The following is a 21,765-nucleotide window of genomic DNA, read 5'->3' as shown; positions in this document are numbered from 1 at the left end:
AGATGGGAATGGGACCAGAAGAGGACTGGGCACCAATGTATCGCTCGGCCGACACGTTGCTTCAAAACATTGCTTCGTCGGTCTGATGAGTGTAGCGATATGCGGCAACGAACTCAAACATCAGTAATTTCTTTAGTTTTTCTTTTTATCTGCGTTAGATGTTTTAATCCTTTTGACGAGGGGCAATATGATATTAATTGGGGTGGACCGGTATCGTTGCGAGAAGGACAAGTGACAACGGTGAGTTGGCATGATAAATGCTCACTACTGTAAATCGCTTGTTCTGTATAACAATTGAGCAACTGTTTTGTAATATTTGCCACAAAATCTGCTACCTTTTGTCAAGATCATGAAATGAATTCCTGTAAGCAACAGTTCCGGCCTAGTTCATTGAACAGTTAGAAATATTTACCGAAAGAGCCTAAGTTTTAGAATATCAGATGGAAACGATGTTCTGTATATTTTTTAAGCTTTGGATCTGAGCTTAAATAATATCCTACCGGCACAGAAACGTTATGAGTGGAATCTTTTATCATTTTGTAAATCCTAGGAGATAGTCTTTGGCATCAAATTGCGTCAAATAATTAGATGGAAGCGAAGAACTGCCAAAAGTCAGGAAGAATCTTCCAAACGACGCATTCAAAATTGTCCCAAAAATTCTTATTCTGAGCTTGAAATACACAGATTGGAAAATGTTGTCATGCCCCATTGTGTATTTGTTTGTTGTAAAAGATATTCTTCGATACATTGATTATCAAATTAAATACAAGTATTTAATCTATCTACAATTCATAAAATCAACAGTAAAATTGAAGATAAATTTTCTGATATCAACCAATGTCAATTGGATTTAAACTAAAATCTGTAGTATGGTTGAACAAATACATGCATTGAAATGTTTTAATGGGGTTTGCCAATCATCACATCAGTAGGAAGAAATTTAACATTGTCTCTGTGGCTGTAAGATACCATGTACCAGGACTGTAGATAGGAAATGGGGCTGCTGGCTAATATTTCAAATGAGGCAGCTTAAAGAAGGAACTTTGCAGCTTCTATTGTTATGCTTTACCGAGCAATCACTGGCAAAAATCAAGCTGGAGATTGCCGCTTTTTCGTTCAGTCAATTTAGGTGGCAGCCATGGCTTAGCAACAATCTTGCTTATACACTCATGAAATGAGCCAGTTTATCAATATTTCTTTCCATGTGCCAGTTTAAACATTCTCATACTCCCCAAGCTCATATTCTGAGCTAAATGGCAGCCAAGGCATAGCAACAATCTTGCCTGGACACTTATGAAATGAGCCAGTTTTTTCTTGTACTGAACACTGCTTTGCCTTCCACGCCACATGCATTGGGCATGCACAACATTCCTGTGGATCAAAAACATCATCACAGGTACACAGGAAAATTTCGCATGCATGAATCAGGTGAAAGAAATTTTTCAAACTGGTCGAGCAATCCTTTTACCTGTGTAATTTTCCACAATTTATTACTGACACAGGGATAAGAGGTACCACAGGCAGTCTATTTGACTGATTATTGTCGTTAAAGGAGAGTTCAAACATATTACTTTTTGCTAAGTGAAAATAATGACATAGATAGTTAAATGAGGTCTCACCTAAACTGCCATTTTACACAAGCACTGGGCTGCAGGTATTCTTTATGAGAGGGTTGATTTAATGAAATAGTCATGTTCCTTCCACTCTTAGCTTTTGGCCCTCTTGAAACTAGTCACAAAAAGAAATGTTCAGATTAAAGGTTCAGCTAAATTCAAGATAGTTAAGAATGTGGTTTTGTTAAGCAATGGCTATACTTTGTTTAAATAGCTGGCTCATAACAGGGCTCAAACTTAACTTTTTTGTCTACTAGCAAAGTTTTGCTAGTAAGATTTTTTTTACTAGCAAAAGAAGGAACCTAACTAGCAAATGTTTGCCAGAAGATATTTTTTAGACTTGCAACTTCGAAAAACCACTCGCATTTCGTGAGTTTGCGAGTGCTAATTTCGAGCCCTGCATAATTGTTTGAATGAATGAAAAATTAATTGAAGGAATATCTCATTGCTTTCAGAATGGTGAGGAATTCTTAAGCAGTAGAGAGTCAGTGGTAATGATAACAAAGGATAATGAAAAATACAGATGTATACTACCCAAAGATGAAACACTTAATGAGGTAAGTTGATTTAACATTGGACTACCTGTTGCTAATTTCTGAACCACATGATGTGATTATACTGAAGAGAATTTGGTTTTATCAACTGGGTTGATAATGTAAATTGACCTTAGTAAAAGGGTTTCTAAAATGATTTTTTAAGAGTCATTTTCTTTGACATAGAGCTAAATAATGGTTATTAACACTTTACACCCTAACATCAGTATGCATATTCTCCATACTGTTCTTTATACATTTCCTAAGGTGTTGACAAGGAGAATTTGTTTAACAATCAAGAGTTTCTCTAGTTGGCAATTGTTTCCTTCATTCTCATGACCTTAATTTGTGATTCAAGGATGAGACTGTAAGGAGAAATTTCATGCTGATCACTCTTAGGGGTCACAGGGTTAAATTATTCAAAGAGTGAGCTTCTCTGCAGGAGATTCAGCCAAACCATATGTTGACTTTTTAATTTGCATTATTTGTAGAAAAAACATTTGTACAATGAACCAGATCCAGAGATACTTTTGGAGTCTCTTCTAAGGAGAGGAGAGTGCTCATACAGGGTGAGTTCTGCCCTCTAGCTGTTACACATTACCTTGTCAATTAGTACATAGAATTTGTTCATAGATCATGATAACAACTTCTACCTGTCAGGTAAATAAGTTATAAGTTTGAGTAACTTCTCATGTACAATGGTGTGCATCACTCATAAGAGTTACAGGATTAAATTTGAGGCTAAAATTTTACTGTTGGCAATCATTTCCTGCCACCAAGGTTCCAAAAGGAAATAAAGATTTTTTTTTAACTTTAGGCCCTGCTTCTAATGATTTTTGTTTTGATTTGTTTTTGTTTTTGTTTTGTTGTTTTTTGCTTTTGCTTTGTAGTTAGATTCATATTGGACATATGAACTCTGTCATGGAAGACATATCAAACAGTTCCATGAGCTTAAAGCTGGTGTACAGGTTTGTAAAGTCTTTCTTTCTGATAGAAAATTTTTAAACATTTTCTTAGTTTAAATAGACATTAGTTTATGTAGACATTCTCAATGATTATTTTTGAGAGAGAAGTATGCTTTTGAAATCATGAATATAATTAGTTTTCATTTCTGCCATTTAACACCATAATGAAATTCTGATGGGCTGCATTTTGAGATTCTAAGGAGTAGCCTTATCTGTTGGAAATTTTCTCTTCAAGTGCGCTAAAAATTTTGGCTGCTGTTACTATCATTTTAATTTTGCTCAGCTTTCTGACTCCTCGTTTATGAAGCAACCAAGGCTTCCTTTTTTTCCATCTCATCCAAGCAATCTGTTTTCATAAATAAGACCCACCCAAATGGCATTCTTGCTTCAAATGATGAATTTTTTTTTCAATGACCAGTGCCAATGTCATTCCTACTATTTTTGATGTAAGGCTCGTAATGCCAGGTCACTAAGTTGATTTCATTATGATAATGGACTCTTCCAAGTTTTATTTCTGAATGGTCATGCTTAAAATGCACCTTAACTTTCTATACCTTATCATGAGTATGCATTTCTCCATTCTGGTCTCTTTGCATTTTCTCAGTTACTGACCAAGATAATATGTTTAACAATCAAGAGCCTCTTTATTTGGTGATCATTTCCTTTATTCTCCTGACCTTGATGTTTGATTAAGGGGTGATATTGTGAGGAGAAATTAGAACTCTTAGGGGTCAAAGAGGACAATCTCATAGAAACCCAGCCAAGAGGAAGGCTGACTGTTATTCTTTTTCCATCTACCTGTCATGTATTGCATGGTTTTCTTTGTACTGTATGCATGACCTAGAGCACTTTACTTTTTAGGATTCAAAAGCGCAGGAGTATTACTTAGGAAAACTTGAACCCAAGATCTTAGACAAGAAGTCCTCAGGTACAAACATGTGTGGATGTAATTATTTTATCCCAGTAAATTGGCCATGAGTGAGTCCCTAAGATCCTCATCTTAAAATTCAAGCTAAATGCAAACCTTTTCTTGTGAGTTTGGTTGATTTAACCCTTAACTGACCACCAGAAGTGATTAACATGTTACTTCTCCCAACATTATCCAGCCATTATCCAGCAAACAGATAATGAGAATATCATTAACTTATCAGACTTGTACAAGTTGCTATCTTGATCTAACACCAAACTGTTGTAAAATGAAGAGTGTCTCAGCAAGAGGGGAGAATTAACTATTACATCATGGGAGTTAAAGGGTTAAAAGCAAGGCTTTGGGAATCTTCAGTATGGCATAATGTGGACTGCCTCATTTTATTTTGTTATCTCAAATTAGTTTGTTTGTGTTAGGGTAGGAACAAACAGGTGAACCTGTTTTTTTAACCCTTCCTCCCCTCCCTCCCCTCCCTTTCCCACCCCATCCCCCAATGTAAACTATGTTTTCCATACAAACCCATAGCTTGATTTGGTATTGTGGTGTTCGCCTGGCTCAGAACTGTCGCTTTTGTTCAATTTTTTTGACTTACTCTGACTTCTGAATAAAGGGGGTAAGTTTTTTAAAAAACTGTGGTGCTGCGTCGGTGGGAGAGTATAGCAAGTAATTTAGTGTTAATAACTGAGTTGAAAACGTAAATGGGCCACCGCAAAGAGTGAATAGGCTGACGTTTCGAGCTGACGAAGGGCTAACGCTCGAAACGTCAGTCTGACACTGACTTCTGTTCTTGAGTATGAGTTTTGTGTTTATATGTTCATCTGTTGGATTGAAAATAATGTTGGATGCTTGTCTTTTAGGTGATCCCAAACCTTTAGATTCGCCTCCTATGGAAGCAGAAGATCCTAGCAAGATTGTAAGTTAGAATTGTGCCATACTAAAGCAACTAGTTGAGGTTTGCTTTCATGCTCAATTTAAGTGTGGATAGCTAAAATAAGTGCATTGTCACAATTTCTTAATAAAATCAGTTTCATTTCACCTTTGAATGAAATTCGAGCGAAGAAATACTCCTCTCAGGTGGACTGCAATTTTAGAAGTTGCAGAAAAGAAGCCTGAAAAAATCCAGACTTCGACGGAATTCGAACCCGTGCCTCCTCGATATTAGTTGAGCGCTACAACCAACCGAACTACGAAGTCACACGCTGGCAGAGTGGCAAATCTCAGAGGGTTTGTCTTTCTCGTAAAGAAATCTTATCGCAATTTCTCAAGGCTTCTCGAATTTCTTATCCAGCGGATAAGTGTTAACAAAATGTACTGCGCTTTCCGCCAGAAAGAGATTTGTCCAGTGGATAGCGTGAACCAACCAAGGCAGCTGGGGCCTGATCTGTCACGTTCTGTGGATCTCACTGTTTTACTTTAGTTAGTAAGGCTGTTTAGATCAGGGAACTCTCTGATGCCAATGGCGAACTATCTCACTAGCGTCAACAATGACCTCGTAATGGACGAACTGATCATACTACTCAGCCACTGATTGATCTACTTTTTTACCACCATTGCCAGATTCCAACTCGCAAGATCAATGGTCAAGTCTTTCCTTACTACAAAGTGGTCATGGATAATGGCACCGCTTGTGATCTGCTCGGCAATAAACCCCGAACAACAAATATAATTTACATGTGTGCACCGAGGTCAAGTAACGAGGTAAGACATTGAGGCAAATTTGTCCATACTACGCTAGATGCATTTGAAAACGACTTTTCTTCCTTTTTTTCCGGTAAACGCAATTTAGTGTCTTAGGTTCTTGTTATTATTATCATTAATTACGATTAGTTTTACAGTTGATGAAAATGAATTGCGATTGTAAATTGGAACCCATGTTCCTGAATGAGAACGAAGCAAAATAGCAGAAGGGGCCAATGATAGATAAACACGAAAAGTGATTGCCCGAAGCGCGGGAAAACGCGGGTGACCAAGTCGCGACAACTTGTAGTTTTATTTACATCTGATTGGCTGAGAGGATGACGCGAGTTGTCAAGGCCAATCACAGACCATGATGACGTTTACTCGAAAACTGATGTGAAATGGTTTTCTTGGTTCAGCGTAGCTGTAAGCTGAAAATAGCTTGGGTTTAGGACTGAAAATGACCGTAATTGTAGAACAAAGAAAATAAATAGAGGGATAAAATACCGAAGGAAGTAGGAAACAGAAAACTATGGGTGCTCTGTTTCAGTTCCAAAAATTTTTTTTTTTCCCTAAACTTTATTAACAAATTAGGACTCTTTTTCAAAAGTTGTCACGTGGGCGAATTATCATGTTGTATTTATCAACGCACACTTTTCTTTGGAACCGATTACTTGGTGCTTGTTTATTGTCCCGGTGGATCTTCGTGGCTCTTTTTATTATTTTATTTATTGTTTATCGCAGTTCGTGGCATGTCAATGTGCGCGTTGGAACCTTTTTTAATTTTTCTATCTTTTATTTTTTTGTAAATTAACGGCTTGGTACCTTGTGATCTTTGCCATGGCTGCCTGTCCTCAACAAAACCACATGTGCTTAAAAAAGTTTTTTTTTTTAATTTTGGTTAGTATAGAATAAAGGACATCGGAACATATATTATAACTTTAAACGGTTACGCAATTGCATTTAGTTTTGCAACAATTGTAGAATCTCTGAGTAGACGATGCTGTATTTGGTTCAATGTAGATTTTGCAAGCGCCATTTTCAGTAGTCTTCTCTTCACTATCTGATGTCACGGTCTCGTCTTCCTGAACTTCTGTTTGTGTTCGTTTCGATTGTTCGTATTCCTCAGCAGACATTTCAGGTGTTGGCTTTGGTGTTGTTTTGTCAAAGGACGATAAGTCCGTCTTCATCGCGTCGTAGAGGGAAATGTTGCAAAACTTCTGACCCCAAAGAATTTCATCCGCCAAGTAAGAAGTTTTAGCCTGGATAACACTACCTGTTGATTCCACTACACCTTCTAACACAACGATGAATTCCATCCGGGAATTCGCCAGCTGTTGAGGCCCAATTTTGTACAGCGGACTTTGCTTGTCAATGACATGCACTACTGTCAGAGGTATCAGCAGAAACGGCTTGATGAGCTCGTCGCTCTCCTGTTCATGCTCGATAGTGATCGGAATTTTTCTTTGAGACTTCAACACTTCGTGTCCATTTTCGTCGGTCTTAAAGCGAAAGCAGTGGAGAGAGATTGTCGCGTCTATCAGTTGGCTCTTACGCGCGTCAGCAACCCGAAACATTAATGCCAACTGGTCGTTGTGTAGCTTCACGACTGCACACTCCGAGAACAGGACCATTTTGCTCCTGGGATTAGCGCGGGAGAGTTTTGCGAAAAAAAAGCCAAGGAGCGACGTAGTTAAGAGGAAGCCAGCGAGAGACTGGAGAAGAAGGCAGACCACGGCCTCAGGGCATTGAGGGGTTATCTGAAGTAAAACAAGAAAAGAAGAGAAAAGTTAAAAAAAATATATTTATTCGCGTAAGTTTCACTTGTTTGCGGAATGTGTTTTTCACGACTTTGTCGTTTGCGAGACAACACTGCATGGCTCAATATCTTGTTTCAGATATTAAGTAGGACGAATTTTGTAAAGAGTGGAAAAAGTCCTTGATTCTCAATTTAATTAAAATGGCCAGAAAGTTTTATTGTTTAAATTTTAAAACTATGTAAACCCTCATCTTGAATTAAAACAGGACAGCTCTACGGGCTCGCTAAGTTACCGAGACCTTCGAGAAATGGTTCCCTGGCCGGGTCAAATTGTTGTGTTGTTGGGCAAAACGTTTTACTATCACGGTACCTCTCTCCACCAAGGAGTATAAATGGGTATCGGAATCGTGATGAAATGCTGGGGATTTACCTTGTGAGCATGCTTCAGGGGTGGGGGAAGGGAGCAGGGATACTCCCAGTCACTTCATGCTTCAGAAACTGGTTTATACTCCGACTGGATGTGTCGCTAGGCTCGAGTACAGACTGATTGTGACTTGTAGACCTTTTACAACAAGAGAATTATGCAGTGTGTTTGTAGTGGTTTTTCGACCAATACCGGACGAAGATGAGCAAAACAAAAGCAATCCTGGTCCACTTTTGACACTGAATGGGATGATACTTTTCATCACTTACAGTCCGCTTTTTGTTTCAACAGGTTCATCAGAGTACTTAAAAAGGACACTTAAGTTTTAAGTTCAACCTCGGCAGATCCTCGGATTGGCGCATGAAACGCTTATTTAAAATTCTCATTTTATTTGTCCAAATCGTGGCAAGATATAATATTTGTTGTTGTTGTTGTCGTTTTTATATATATTTTTTAATTGTTTCTTCCTTTTCGGATTGCAAAATTTGCGCGTAAACAGCGACATAAACTTTGTGTTCATACACACGCGATGGGCGGGGGGGGGGGGGGGAGTGCTGCTCCCCTCGGGCATGTCTCGCCCCTCATGTTCGCCTCGCGCCTGCTTCAATTCGCATGAAAAATGCAGAAAAGAGGAAGGGGAAGAACAAGAGCGCCATACCTGTCGACCGCCATAACCAATAGTAGTCTGCGTTTCCACAGAGAGTAAGAAAGCAGAGGTCCATGAATCAACATTGTCCACGCAAGTGACCCCACTATCGAACCGAAACCGGAGCCAAAAGATCGCAAACCAAACTGTGCCGAAAAATGCCCAGCTGAAGATGAAAACAACCAAGTACATCCCAATCACCAAACACCAATTGGCCTCGACGAAGGTCGTGAAAAAATCACTCATGGTGAGCTTTTTCATCTGAGGTACTCTGGAGGGCTGCAGAGTCACTTTGCCACTTTTTTGTATCAACCGATTGGCCTTTGATGGGAGAGTGTAACTCTTTGTTAGCGAGAAATCTGAAAAGATACGGTAAAAAGTTATGTAAATTTTTTAGAATTGTTTCTGGAAGAAATGCTCGCCGAAGTTGGGCTGGGTCTGCATGCCACTTATCTCTCCAAAATGCCTCAAACCTCTTGCTCTTCTTCAAGTTGCACAATTGAAAGTATTTCTAGTTGAACACGTGAAAAGGAAAGAAAAGAAGAGAAAAGAAAGACCCAATGATAAGAAAAATAAAACAAAGGAAAACGACTTTATTAGCGTTTTTCCGAATAATTTTCCTTGAGACGTTTCCGGGAGGACTCGCTTTCATTTACTCGATCCAGGTCCACTGGCTAGCGTCCAAACACATTAAAGGTTGACTTGCCAGACATTTCACTCTATTTCCTGCTATTAACAACTCTCTCACTGATTCAACTCACCTCCTCTCGCACATGCTACATTACTATGAGAGAATTGTTTTTCTTACCTGGATAACTGAGATCACGACAATCCAATTTTCTTTTGGGTATCGGTTTCATACTGTACGCCATAACTGCAGAAAAATTATACCGTATTTATATTACCTCAAAACTGTCTTTATATTATCGTTGTTTCAGAAATTTTAAAATCCTAGACTGTCATCTATTACAGTTTTGTTGACAGTAAAGCAGGCAAGGAAAGTTAAGGTTCTCTTCCGTCAAGGAATTAACGTTAAACGTTTTCGTTAAACTTACTGATGCTATACAGCCATTGAAGCAGTTAAAAGTGAAAGAGAACTTTAAGCTTGACATTGTGGGTACAATTCCAGCATGAAGTCAAAATGAAGTAGTGAGCTAAGATCTTGGCCACATCTGTACACTTCTACTGGCTAAACGTATGTAGTTTTTCCTTTGAAGAGGTGCACTTTATTGTACTCGAGTCGTGAGTTACAGTTTATCAATACGGTAAAACCGCCCTTTGCAATAGATTTCCATAAAAGTCGGTTATTAGCGGTCTACCGCCGTCTGTTTAGCCTGCGAGCTGCCTCTCTCGCTGGGGTTTCGCCTTATGGCCACTATTATGGCACAGTCGCCTATCATACCTTCGGCAACCATTGAACCCCTACCTTTGGGGAGACGTGCAACCGAATGCTTCAAGAATACGTTACTCGCAATCCGGCGATCCTGACTTTGACTCCTTCGCTATGCTCGTAAAGAACAAACTGGTGCTCCTCCTACCTGTTACTTTAAAGCCAAATATTTATCATTGAAAGTTTTGCTCAGCCTAACGAGCGTTTATGTTATGAATGCTGCCGATGTAAACGCCGAGATTACTTACTTGAATTTACCGTTCAGAAGTTCGACTTACCACGTTAAACGAGAAGATGACCGATTCACTTTGATGACGATCAGAGAAAAAAAATATTTGCTTGTAGATGTAGGACTGCTGCTGCTTTTAGGAGAGAGTGAAGTTGAATAATAGAGTCATTTCAAGCAAGGTCGTACTTTAAAAGCGTTTGTGATCCGAAAGTGGAAGAAAGTTAAACTCCGCTGTCAAGTAATGTTGAATACAGAATTAGATGGAATCAACGTGGTCGGAATTTTACGGTGAATAACAGTGAAATCCCGATCTAGCGCCGGATGTGACGACAGACTTTAACAAATACGTTTGTGCCTTATTAACAACTCAAAGAAGTTCTTGTGTTGGAAGACCTGAGTAATTTTTTTCTATATATACACGATTAAGCTGAGCCAAACATGGATTAAATTTTTACTGAACCCTTTAACACCAAATAATGACTAGCATCTAATTTCTCCTTACAATATCACCCCTGAATCAAATATAAAGGTCATGAGAGTAAAGGAAATTATCATTTACTAAAAAAAGCTGTTGATTGTTAAACAAATTCTCCTTGTCATCGCCAAAGGAAACATTAGTTTGTCCGTGTTAAGTTTCAGCGTGTGCGTTTTTCTGACGTTCAAGTAAATTCCACGTGTTTCTTTTTCGGGTTTATTATTCCCTCGTTCACGTTCATGTCGAAACCGAAAAACTTAGTGGTGTAATCTTTCGAAATTCAGAAGCTTAGAACAATGCCTTTTTTGTAAAGTCGAACAAATAAATTGTGAACGCAAGTGGTTGAGGCGTTTGTTTATATTTTGTGTTGCAAAACATATTTTCGAATAGTTATAGAGCGCCTCTGAGAGCTGTCAACTTCTATTCCCGTCATCTGCGTTGTAACCTTCCCCTCAAGCTACTCTACAGCTCTTTGAGAATGAATAATGTTAATGTTAAATTAAGATAACACCCCAAAGCTGATAAGTTTGTATTTTCTAATGATCCGTTCGCAGGTTGTGTTAACATTTTAAACACACGGTTTTTTCTAAAATTCTCCTCCAAGAATTGTAAGGCTGAAAATAGAAAAAAAATTGCTTTATCAACTGAGTTGGTAATGTAAATTGGCTACTGAAAAGAGTTCAGCTCTAAAGCTGACGGTTCGAGCGTTCGTTGTTTCGATTCTTTCTGACGAAGGGCCAACTCTCGAAACGTCAGCGTTTGAAACTCTTTACGGTGGCCAATTTACGTTATCAACTAAGTTATAAAAACCAATTAGGCCATTTTACAGTTGGGCACTTAGTCGCGAAGCCTTTGATTTGGAGTGAGGCTGAAGGTGACTTTGTTGTGATAAAGGTCAGTATCTAGTTAGCATGATAACAAAGTAATTTACATTTGAAAAGCAGCAAGGTTTGTATCATAACAAGGTCACCCTTAGCCTCACTCCTATTCAAAGGCATGGCAACCAAGCACACAACTGTAAAATGGACTATTGTCTTGTAACACACCCTCCCCTCCTCCCTAATCGACGCATCACCATAGTTGTTTTTAGAAATTTACCTCTCTTTAAAAATAGAGTCCAACCTCTGGAATCCTTATGTGGAAGTTCTGCACCGCAACATAACAATACTAAATCATGTTCTTGTTTCGATCATCAGATTATTTCTGTCAAAGAGATCCATACTTGTCACTATGAGGTTGAAGTGTTCACGCCACTTATTTGTGCCAACCCAGCATACAGGTTTGTTTCTACTTTATCTTTCGAATGAGACTCCGATGGTCTGTATCACGAAAGTCTCAATAACCTAATAGACTCGAAGCGTAGTTTTGAAATTGTTAGAGAACGGTCATTATTTATCGCGCAAGGGGGTAGGGGAGGGGGAGGGGGAAAGGATTTTGGTTGTATCACGATAACATTTGCCCGACAAAGCTCTGTAATATTTTTAAAATTCCCACCCATGATTGGCAGTTAATTTTCGGTTGTTCCTTCTTTGGCTTTGAATAGGAAAAAAAATGATAAAAAGATGAAACAAGATCAGTAAAATTATAATTTGCGAAGTAAGAAAAACACAAGAGGTACAAGGTTACCAGAATGAAACGGGAATGGTTAACCCTAGGACCTTGAGAGTGGCTGGCGTCTAATTTCTCCATACAATATCACTCTTGAATCAAGCTTAAAGGTGATGGGAGTAATAGAAATGATCACCTATTTAGGAAGCTTTTATTTTATCACAAATTCTCTTTGTCAATACCTCAGTAATTGTAAAGAGATTAGTGTGGAGAATATGAAGGCTTATGTTAGGGTGTAAAGGGTTAAGAACCAAGAAGACGAGCGCAGATTGCAAATTGGATGCGCAAGTCATTATACAGCTGCTTGTAGATATGTGCAAAATATTGCCGACTCGTTTTATTGAGATACAACTATGGCACTGCTCCATCAGTACTGTTTTAAGCAAGTGGAAAGTGATGTTTGTCGTTGCTGTATATAATTCTAATTTCCTCTTTATTTTTTCAGTTATCGTGAAAAGCCTGTGCATCATATAAGTTGTCACTCGATGGAGGGTTCACCAGAGTGAGTAATTGTTGTTCTTAACATCTCTAGTCAGAAGAATTTTTAATTCGATATCTTAAAGCGAAAGAAAGAAATCGCGGAGGTACATCAGAAAAATCTCAAATGGAGCAATTTTTATTTGAGTTTCGAAAGTTATCCATGTGTTCCTTAAGTTTTGCGTAACTCCGCTCTGTGATTGGCCAAGAACACTCGCGCCACTCTCTAAGCCAATGAGATTTAAAAGTAAATCTAACTCGCGTTTTCCCGCCCTTCAGGCAGATTACTTTGAGTTCTTAGTGGCCCCTTCTGATATTTTTCTGTACTCTGAGTGGCTGTTTTGATAAGCATGATTTTGGTATTTGGATACTGTAATTATAAACTAATCAAGAGTCGAAGTAGAAAATAACCGAAACTGCCGGAAGCAGAACGAAACGGGAGTCACGAAGTTGCGCTTAACATAGTTTTGTGTGTTTTCTTCCCGTTCAAACGGGGGTAAATTTTAAACGCTGTAGATTTTTAAGGTAGGAAAAATACATGATGACACGGCAAATGACAAATCAAAAATTTATGGCACTCAATTTTCAGGCAAATTTTGTGGTGCTAATTCCTATCGTAGCCACCGATTTTCATCATGACATCATTGATTAGTAGTGTAACGTTTATGGAAAGAAAGATGAATGTCCCTTCAAGTTCCTTCTCAAGATTAGGCCAGCTCTGTGTTCGCTAAAGTTCTCAGGCCTAGAAATGGTATCAATTACGGTTCTTTAATTCTATTTATAGTGAGCCCAGAAGTTATTCTGAATTGATGGAGGAGAAATTTAGTGTTGAGGGATTCTTGGTAAGAAAACTGATTATAATTAGCCAGTTATTAGTGTGCACCAAGTATTGCCGCGTATAGGTGTTTCAAATGTTTGAAAAAATTCGTAGTGAGATTTGTTTGTTTAATCCTCCTATAACTTGTTAAAGATGTTTCCGTTTTTTTATGACCCATTTAACAAGTGAAACAAATATTCGGCGGTTTTCCCTTTTCCGCCATGGTCCAAAGTCTTTCACTGACCTGTTTTACTCCTGAGATCGCTGGCCCAACTACTAACAGAGAACTCCTGTCCAGAGATGGAACACCTCTGGTTAGAGATTCTCGGCCGAAACAAGTACAGCAAAGCGTTGGTGGGCGTGATTTATAATTCTGAACGTATTCTAAATCCATCCAGCTGGTTAGATAGCCGCAAGAGTTTGCTAGGTCATCTCACAGTGTCATGGGATGGCATGCTAATCCTTACTGGCGATGTCAATATCGACATGCTTAGTCTTCTCCACTACCTTACAAAAAGGTACCAGACCATCCTTGACGTCTTTGGATTAACGCAAGTAGTGACGCATCCAACAAGAATTACAAAGACAGCGGAAATTCTTATAGATCACCTCATCAAAAACTACCCACAGAAGGTTACGGACACAGGTATAGTACCTTATTTTATAATAAGTGATCACGACGCCATCTACGCTTGCATCAATGTCCGTTTGCCCCGCTTTCAACCGTGGTTTAATCGCAAACGGGATATGAAAAACTTCAAAGAGGAGTCTTTTGTAGAGGATTTCTCTACGCTTCCCATGTCCATCATATCATATTCGGACGATCCTGACGAACAATTAGAGACCATCAACTCCCTGATTCGAGAATGCATAGAAAGACACGCCCCGTTAAAAAGGATACGTGTTACTGGGTCACCAGTGCCTTGGACGAAATGTTCCAACATTAGAGACCTACAAAAGGAGAGAGACACTGCCAGATATGAGGCCCACATTACCCCTTCTGTTACAAAGTGGGACTACTTTCGTTCAGTAAGGAACAAACTGAAAGCTGCTATCCGAACTGCCCGTAAAGCTTTTATTGAGAAAGCGCTTTACTCAAGCAAGTCAAGTGAAGTATGGTAGGTCATCCACAGAATTCTTAGGCCTAGCCCAAAGCCTTTGTGCTTCAACCCTGATGAGCTGAATGGTCATTTCACGTCTACAGCGCAAAGACCTCTTAACATAAATGCGACCTCCTACGTTGAGCTGACGGAACTGATCGAAAATCTCCCCGATGTATATAATTCTACTAGAGAAGAGGTATTCAAAGCGATTAAAACCTTAAGGTCCGATTGTTCCTCGGGAGCTGATCAGATTCTAACTACATTCATAAAGCTAGTGGCTGACCACTTGGCGGGCCCCCTCACTTGGATCATTAACGGTTGTATAACTGGAGCATACTTCCCAAAGCTTTGGAAGATCGCCAGGGTGTCGCTTATATCCAAGGTAGACAACCCAACGACCAATAACGAACTAAGACCAATCTCGATATTACCGGTGTTGTCTAAGGTGTGCGAAAGGTTGGTCGGCTGGCAGACGTCGGAGCTCGCAAAAAAGCGCCTCTCTTCTTCGTGATAACATTTCCAGTTTCTGTAAAGAGCACTCTACCACTACTGCCCTTCTTGGAGTAAGAGATGACATAAAGCGCGCTATGAAAAGGAGAGAGGTCACCTCGATGGTTCTCGCCGATTTTACTAAGGCTTTTGGTACGGGTACGGTTTGTCTCAAGACGACGCTAAAGAAATTCAACAAACTCGGCTTCTCCAAAAACTATTTAAAATGGCACCTTTTTATTGCGCGGGGTTAACATCCACATCTGCTTCAGCATATTCAGTTTTCCGCTGCCAGCTTTGTCACGGATCACTATATGAAGTCTGTGAATACTCTATTTAAATTAGGCTGGTTACCAATGAGAGAGCGTCGGGACTGGCATTTAATTAAAGAAGCACACAAAGCCTTGTATGATGAACATTGGCCCAGGAATCTGAGGCTTGAAGCAGTACAACACGGTAGATGCTTACGTTCCAGCGAAACTATTCACCTTAAAATACCACTGGAGGCAGGCACATTTCAAGACTGTGCCGCTAAGCCTTTTAACTCCCTCCCAGCTGCAGTGAAATCCTGCCCGGACTTTAATACCTTTTCAAAAGAAACTCATAAAATTTCAAAAGCCGTAGTAGATATTTCGTAGAGATACGCATGTCTATATTATTATAAGTAATCCTGATTTATAGCATTTTTTATTTTATTTTATTGTTATACCTAATTTTATGTATGTATATTTCTTTGAGAAATATCTCGTGTCGTGGCCATCATGATTATTTGTTCCTCAAGTATTACAGTCACGTGGCGCTAGGTGATATGGCGTAATTACCTTAGCAGCTAAACTGAAATGACGTAATTCTTTGGTTTTATTTCCTTGAAAGCCTCCAGAAGACGATGACAAGTCACCAGTGCCAGCAGATGAACACAGAAAAATTTTACCCCAGCCTGACAATCTGCTGACTGCATCATTTCTAAGTGGAGATTACTGTCTTGTTGGTGTGAGTACAAAGCAGACATACCTGAGTGAGCTTTGCAGATACGTACAGGAAGGCCCTCATTATTAGTGTTACAGGACGCGCTTTTCTCCGCCCGCAGGAAGATCTGAGACTAGTTGGGGTACTTTCCCAATGGTGACGAGACGCTCGTGCTGAAGAGCTAATAATTAGGGCCGTCCCGTTTTCTACTCTTTACGAGAAGTGCGTGGGTTCTTTAGCGTCCCCTGCTAACCAGTACAGAGATGTAGGGGACTGGGCCTACGGCTTATCGTCCGTACTCGCGAAGGCTAGAAAGTCTAACCTTTTTGCAAATGTCATAGCGAAGGCAGCATATTCCCATCAGTTATTTTAAGACCTTGAGTGTTAGTCCAGTGTGGGACGAATTTTGGTCGTCTGTTCATATAAAAAAATTACAGCCCAATTTACCTGTGAACTGAGAAATAACAGCGAGTCATTTAGAAGTCAAATTGAACACACGTAACTTACTTTAAACTTAGGAATATGTGAGAGATCAAGTCGCAACAAGTTTTGCACCTGATTGCGGGAAGGGGCGGGTTGTTTACTCAGAGCCACTTGAAGCAAAAGCAATGCACTCCCAGATTGCCTTAACCCCTCCACCATTACGAGTGACTAGCATCTAATTTCTCTCTATTACCACTACGTAACAAAACATAAAGGTCACGAGAATATAGGAAATTACCACCCATTCATGAAGCTCTTCATGGTGAAACAAATTCTCCTTTTAATACCGTAGGAACTGTACAGAGAATAGTATTGAGAATGTGTATACTGATGCACACTGATATTAGGGTGTTTTTCGCTTGGTGTTTGTTTTCAGGGAGGGTCTGGCTGGTGGAAATATGAGTTTTGTTACGGCAAACAAGTGACACAGTTTCACCAAGAGGTAGGGAACGTTTTTGACACAAACTAAGCGGAGAGATATTGCAGCATTTTTAAAACATTTCTTCTGCCTTTTTGGAGGTCGTGTGGATAGGGTGTTAGGCCAGTAATCTGATGGCTCTAGGTTCATTCCTTTTATCCTGCTACTTATTTATAATTGCATTTTGTTCTCGTTTGCACCAAGTTCAACTCCTTGGCTTTATGTAGCCTAATGGTCTACCTCCTGCCAGTTGGGATTTTTATAATACACGATGGTCTGACCATTTATGTAAACTTTAGCCGTTGTTCAACAACACTACGTTCTAAACTGTGTACAAGTTAGCTGAACCTTTTATCTGAACATTTATTTTTGTGAACCGTGTCAATAGAGCCGAAGGCTACACTGGAAGGACATTTAGTTAATTAAATCAATCCTCTTATAAAGAATACCTGAGGCCCGTTGCTTACATAAAAACCTTACTCTGGGTTGAACCTCGTGTAAATAGCCGGCAATGTTGGGTTCCAGTTTGTTTGTATTGGCTCTGAACTGAAAAGCCCCATTGGGGGAGAGGCCAATTAGGTATACATACGTTGTGAATTGATGAATGACTCATTTTATTTTATTTTGTAGGCAAATGGTCCCAGAATAAATATACTTCTCGGAAAATGGGTGGAAAATGTATGTTGTGGTCTTGAAATGTTTAACTTGTACAGTGTGCATTGGCCAATTAAGCATTCCAGTCATTTAGGGCAATTTATTATATGCAAAATAAAAAAAAAAAAGCAAATAGAATATCTGTACTACCCTGAAACAAACTTAGACGTAACCCTTACAAGAGTCCTCCCCAATTGATCACTCCTATATAATAATCCGTTCACCATCTTAAATAAGATGCATGCCTTAGGCTGTGCTAACGGCTCGACCTTTTGCATATCGATTCCCCTCTTTCACTCGTTCCAATGCCTTGCATATCCACCGGTAAAAAGATCTGTTTTGAATTACAGGCTCATATCAGCTGGAAGAAAGATAAATGGGCAGGTGACGGGTAAGATATACCAGTTACATCTTCAAAAGTAAATAACACTTATTCACTGAAGTGGAGGCAAATATCCACCACTTTCACCGACACTGCGAGAAATAATGTTTTTATTATTTTTTTAAATTTATTTTTTTACGGAATACACCACACAGGAAGCACCGAAATTAGTGTACTTCTTTTAATAAACCAGTGATTTTGTCTCTTCGGCTGCTGGGAGTTGAATGATACCTGTTACTCACTCCCGAACTGTTCAATCCGCGTGCGCTAACAGCACTATTCGCTCGTGTGGTATATACTAATCATAATTAGTAGTACATGAGAGCTGAGCCAGTTTACTAGTTAGTCCGCTGGATTGTTGACTTTTGTTTGTCTTTGGGTTTTTTTTTCTCTGTTTTAGTGTTTTGTTTTGTTTGTTTGTTTGTTTTTTAATGGTTATACTAGTCACGGACGCAAGGGAGACCTTTTTTTAGGTAACGCTGCTTGAATTTGATGCTCTAAAGCTCTCATTTGAATTGTCACACCCAATGGTCTGTCCAGCGGAGATTTTTATAATCGTAAAACTAGAAAGCCAAGCTAGCACATGTCGTTAAGTTAACGATGGAGTCGTATTTGTAGGGTTAAAACATTTCTGGCGCTGTGTCGCATATTCTGTTTTCAGGTACATCGATCATTTTTACAGTGCAGGGGACGTTTGCGACTTAACTGGAAAACCAAGGAGTGTCGTAGTTAGATTAAAGTAGGTATAAAGCCTTCAAAGAGCCATTGAACGATTGTATGATGCATCGTAAGTCTTTTTAAGATGGGACAATAGAGACATTACGGCGTTTTTTTTCGTCCTAAAGGAGCAAAGAGGTTTGCATATCGGTAGAGCTTTCGGTTTAATTTTTTTAGCAGTTATTGTGAATGGGTCAGTGGATCATGCGCAAAGGACCAATAGGTATAGAAACACACATGATGAAAGAGACAGACAGACAGACAGACACGATTGAAGGACGTAAGGCAGCTTTTCAAGGAGTTCAGTCAGTAACACGGGGCGAAATAGCGAACGGAGTGATGGTAGCAGAAGAGCAAGTGAAAAATCGAGGAAAGTCTGAGTCATGTGGGATTCATTACGCGACTCGACCAAAACCTCCCTCGGTTTTTCACTTCTCTGCTTCTCTAGTTAATAATTATTCACCGAAGTGGAGGTGAATAGTGAAATATCCACCACTTTCACCGACACTTAAATGAATAATTGTCTTAGTGTATACCACACAGATACCGAAAAAATATATAGTGAAAAGTAGTCGTAAATTAGTCGCTTGACGCTCGATTTTGTCCCGTAGGCTGTTTGGAAGTGAATATTACTTGCTATTCAATTCCGAATTAGCCAATCAATGCAGGCGAAAAGCATTTTCACTTGTGTGGTATATACTAATACTGTTTACTTTTGCGCTTCGTTTTACTAACTGAACGCTCGGAACAGAGTAGACGAGCAGACGTAACGACGGACGAGCCGGCGGACGAACAAACGTGTACGGAGAGACTATTAGTTTGAAGATCTGACAGGCAGACCGAGAGACAACACTGGAACATATCAGCTAAGTTTATGGTATAACTAAGCAACAAGGTCTGGTAATTAAAAGTAGCATTCGACCGCGCGATCGAAACTGGCTTGAGTTGGAACCCCCACAATCGTGACAATTGTGCAACATCTTACAATTTGACACATACTTGTTGCAGATGCAAGGAGTCCACACATCTACAAGAAGTTGCCCTTTCGCTAACGGAGCCAAGCACGTGTGAATATATTCTAAGGGTAAGATTGATAAACGTAAGGAAAAAAAATACCTGATTCAATTTTTCAGATGCCAGGTGTCAATTGTCTGGAACCTCATTTCAGGTGACCGCTTAATACGATTTATAACTCAGGGGCCGGTTTTTCAAAAGGTGGTTAGCGGTAATCCAGGATTCAAAAAATTGATTTAACCTGTATTTCTCGTTAAATTTGGGGTATATAACGGCTCACGTTTTCAAGAGTTTAACAATAGTGTATAACAAAACTGAAGGAAAAAAGTACAAATTGTTTTAACTGTCTGTAAAGCAACAAAACTGAATCAAATATTGTTGGGTGACCCTCGGTTAGCTTAATCTTGCTTTGAACAACTCGGCTCAGGCCTTTATATTCAAGTGTAAAGTGGCTGAGTTATTGTTTTGTGTTCTCAGACAAAACACTTGACTCTCCCTCTGTTTCTCTTCACCCACGAGTATAAACGGATAGTGGCGAATTGTCGGGGAAGCCGGATTAAATGCTGAGGGGTAACCTCGTGATGGACACTGGCATGCCAACCAGGGGGGAGTAGTGACGATCTTTGTCGCTCATGCCATGGAATCCGGGTTAAGCTCCGGCTGGGTGAGACACTGGGCTTGAGTGCAGGCTTTACCTTACCATCTCGAGTGAAAAATTATGTTTGTCCTTATTTTACGTCTACTACAGGTTGAATCTCCAATTATTTGTCCTCTCTTGGAAAAGATGGATGAACATGGATTATTTGTAGTGGAAAATTTGTGAAAAAAAAACCCGTCTGCCGATGAACGTCTTCATCCGAAAATACCAGCAAATTTCTTTTTGTGAAAATATAAGTGAGAAAGACAGTGTTTATCTATGAAAAATAGAAAACCCTGTTTTCTGGGCTTAAGTATCAATTAATTAAAACTATTGCATCAGGGTCAGCCAACTTTGGATGAACTCCGACGCTCCGCTTTGTTGGCTTCGCTGACCTCACTTTTAAGAACCATCACAAAACTGCTAGCCTGAAAGGTTACATAATGGTTCTATATCGTAAGGTATTTTCACGAAATTTGCTGAAACTTACGTTGGGCGGGTTTTCTCGCCAAGTTTCCCATGAACCGTTGCATTGCTCGGCTCTTTTGTTAAGAGAACAGAATCGTGTTCTGCTTGGTTTCTTCGTTTCCTGTCTCAATAGCCTAAGTCCTTTTTTTATCGCTGTGAAAAAACTATCGCAATTATGCAAGGGGTTGCAAAATATTACAAAGACAAGATAGCGCATCAAAAAGGCAGTGATATTAAGAGGAAGGAGTGATTGTTAAGGACAGAGAGGATTAAATCGGTTAACAAATACTTAGCCTCATTAGGTTTGGGTATTTTGTTTTCGTTTTGTATTATTATTATTATTATTTTATTTATCTATTTTGTGCGCGCGTGTGTGTGTGTGTGTATGTCTGTCGTGCAATAACCGTGAACCTCAATATCGTAGTTGAAGACACTTTCTCTAACCTGCATCGCTGGAAATAGTTTTGAAACGAGCAAAAGAAAAAAAAAATTAGGAAAAGAAGACGAAGAAGAAACTGAGGGCGCTCGCCTTACATAAGAACTGGCCGGCCATTCCGGTTTATCAGAAAAGAGAATTCCTCTGTAGATCAGAGGTGTGCAGCTACATTTTTAATTCCTATATTCCTATAACCTTTACAGTGTACTGTTGCGTTTTTATAGGGGAACACTCCACTGGGAGACATTTTTATTTGCCATGTGTCGTTTTGGCCCGTGATTTCTGTAAAATAAGTGCCCCATTGTTTAGAATGCTCTCGTGCTGTTCTTTCAGTACGATTTGCTACGGTTTGTAATTAAGATATTTTTACAAATTTGAAAGGAAACAATTTATTTAGGGTAATTATATTTTATGCGAAAGTCTAATGAAAAAGGTAAAAATCAGAGAAAAAAAACCA

At 39.4% G+C, this 21,765-nt stretch overlaps 2 protein-coding genes across 3 annotated transcripts; one reads left to right on the top strand and one right to left on the bottom strand.

Annotated features, from left to right (window-relative positions):
* Positions 1 to 60: 60 nt before the first annotated feature.
* On the top strand, positions 61 to 21,733 carry LOC131789601 (endoplasmic reticulum lectin 1). Its single transcript, XM_059106758.2, has 17 exons — positions 61 to 240; positions 2,069 to 2,170; positions 2,638 to 2,715; positions 3,037 to 3,114; positions 3,973 to 4,039; positions 4,897 to 4,952; positions 5,597 to 5,737; positions 11,836 to 11,918; positions 12,693 to 12,749; positions 13,509 to 13,566; positions 16,007 to 16,123; positions 16,959 to 17,024; positions 17,631 to 17,678; positions 18,005 to 18,045; positions 18,698 to 18,775; positions 19,762 to 19,837; positions 20,516 to 21,733. Exons 1-17 carry the CDS (start codon positions 100 to 102, stop codon positions 20,588 to 20,590), a joined length of 1,362 nt encoding a protein of 453 aa, XP_058962741.2. The 5' UTR covers positions 61 to 99; the 3' UTR covers positions 20,591 to 21,733.
* Positions 6,330 to 10,586, bottom strand: LOC131789602 (ATP-sensitive inward rectifier potassium channel 11-like). 2 transcript variants are annotated; one of them, XM_059106760.2, is made up of 5 exons: positions 10,214 to 10,586; positions 9,972 to 10,089; positions 9,354 to 9,419; positions 8,558 to 8,904; positions 6,330 to 7,476 (listed from the first exon to the last, which is right to left on the bottom strand). In XM_059106760.2, exons 3-5 carry the CDS (start codon positions 9,415 to 9,417, stop codon positions 6,658 to 6,660), a joined length of 1,230 nt encoding a protein of 409 aa, XP_058962743.2. In that variant the 5' UTR covers positions 9,418 to 9,419; positions 9,972 to 10,089; positions 10,214 to 10,586; the 3' UTR covers positions 6,330 to 6,657. The 2 variants fall into 2 exon arrangements, with proteins under 2 accessions (XP_058962743.2, XP_058962742.2); XM_059106759.2 differs by lacking the exon at positions 9,972 to 10,089 and having other exon boundaries at positions 6,331 to 7,476.
* Positions 21,734 to 21,765: the final 32 nt, after the last annotated feature.

Source organism: Pocillopora verrucosa, chromosome 13 (assembly GCF_036669915.1).
Source record: "Pocillopora verrucosa isolate sample1 chromosome 13, ASM3666991v2, whole genome shotgun sequence".
In the NCBI taxonomy this organism is placed as follows: domain Eukaryota; kingdom Metazoa; phylum Cnidaria; class Anthozoa; order Scleractinia; family Pocilloporidae; genus Pocillopora; species Pocillopora verrucosa.
Note: the sequence above shows the minus strand (reverse complement) of the source record. Positions and strands in the feature narration are given on the sequence as shown.

Coding starts and splice junctions, on each gene's coding strand:
- LOC131789601 (XM_059106758.2), top strand. CDS start 100: ATGCGGCAACGAACTCAAACATCAGTAATTTCTTTAGTTTTTCTTTTT. Junction 4,953..5,596: donor CAGAAGATCCTAGCAAGATT/GTAAGTTAGAAT, acceptor CACCATTGCCAG/ATTCCAACTCGCAAGATCAA. Junction 18,046..18,697: donor GATAAATGGGCAGGTGACGG/GTAAGATATACC, acceptor TTCTGTTTTCAG/GTACATCGATCATTTTTACA.
- LOC131789602 (XM_059106760.2), bottom strand. CDS start 9,417: ATGGCGTACAGTATGAAACCGATACCCAAAAGAAAATTGGATTGTCGT. Junction 8,905..9,353: donor TCGTGATCTCAGTTATCCAG/GTAAGAAAAACA, acceptor GTATCTTTTCAG/ATTTCTCGCTAACAAAGAGT. Junction 7,477..8,557: donor TTGGTTATGGCGGTCGACAG/GTATGGCGCTCT, acceptor GTTTTACTTCAG/ATAACCCCTCAATGCCCTGA.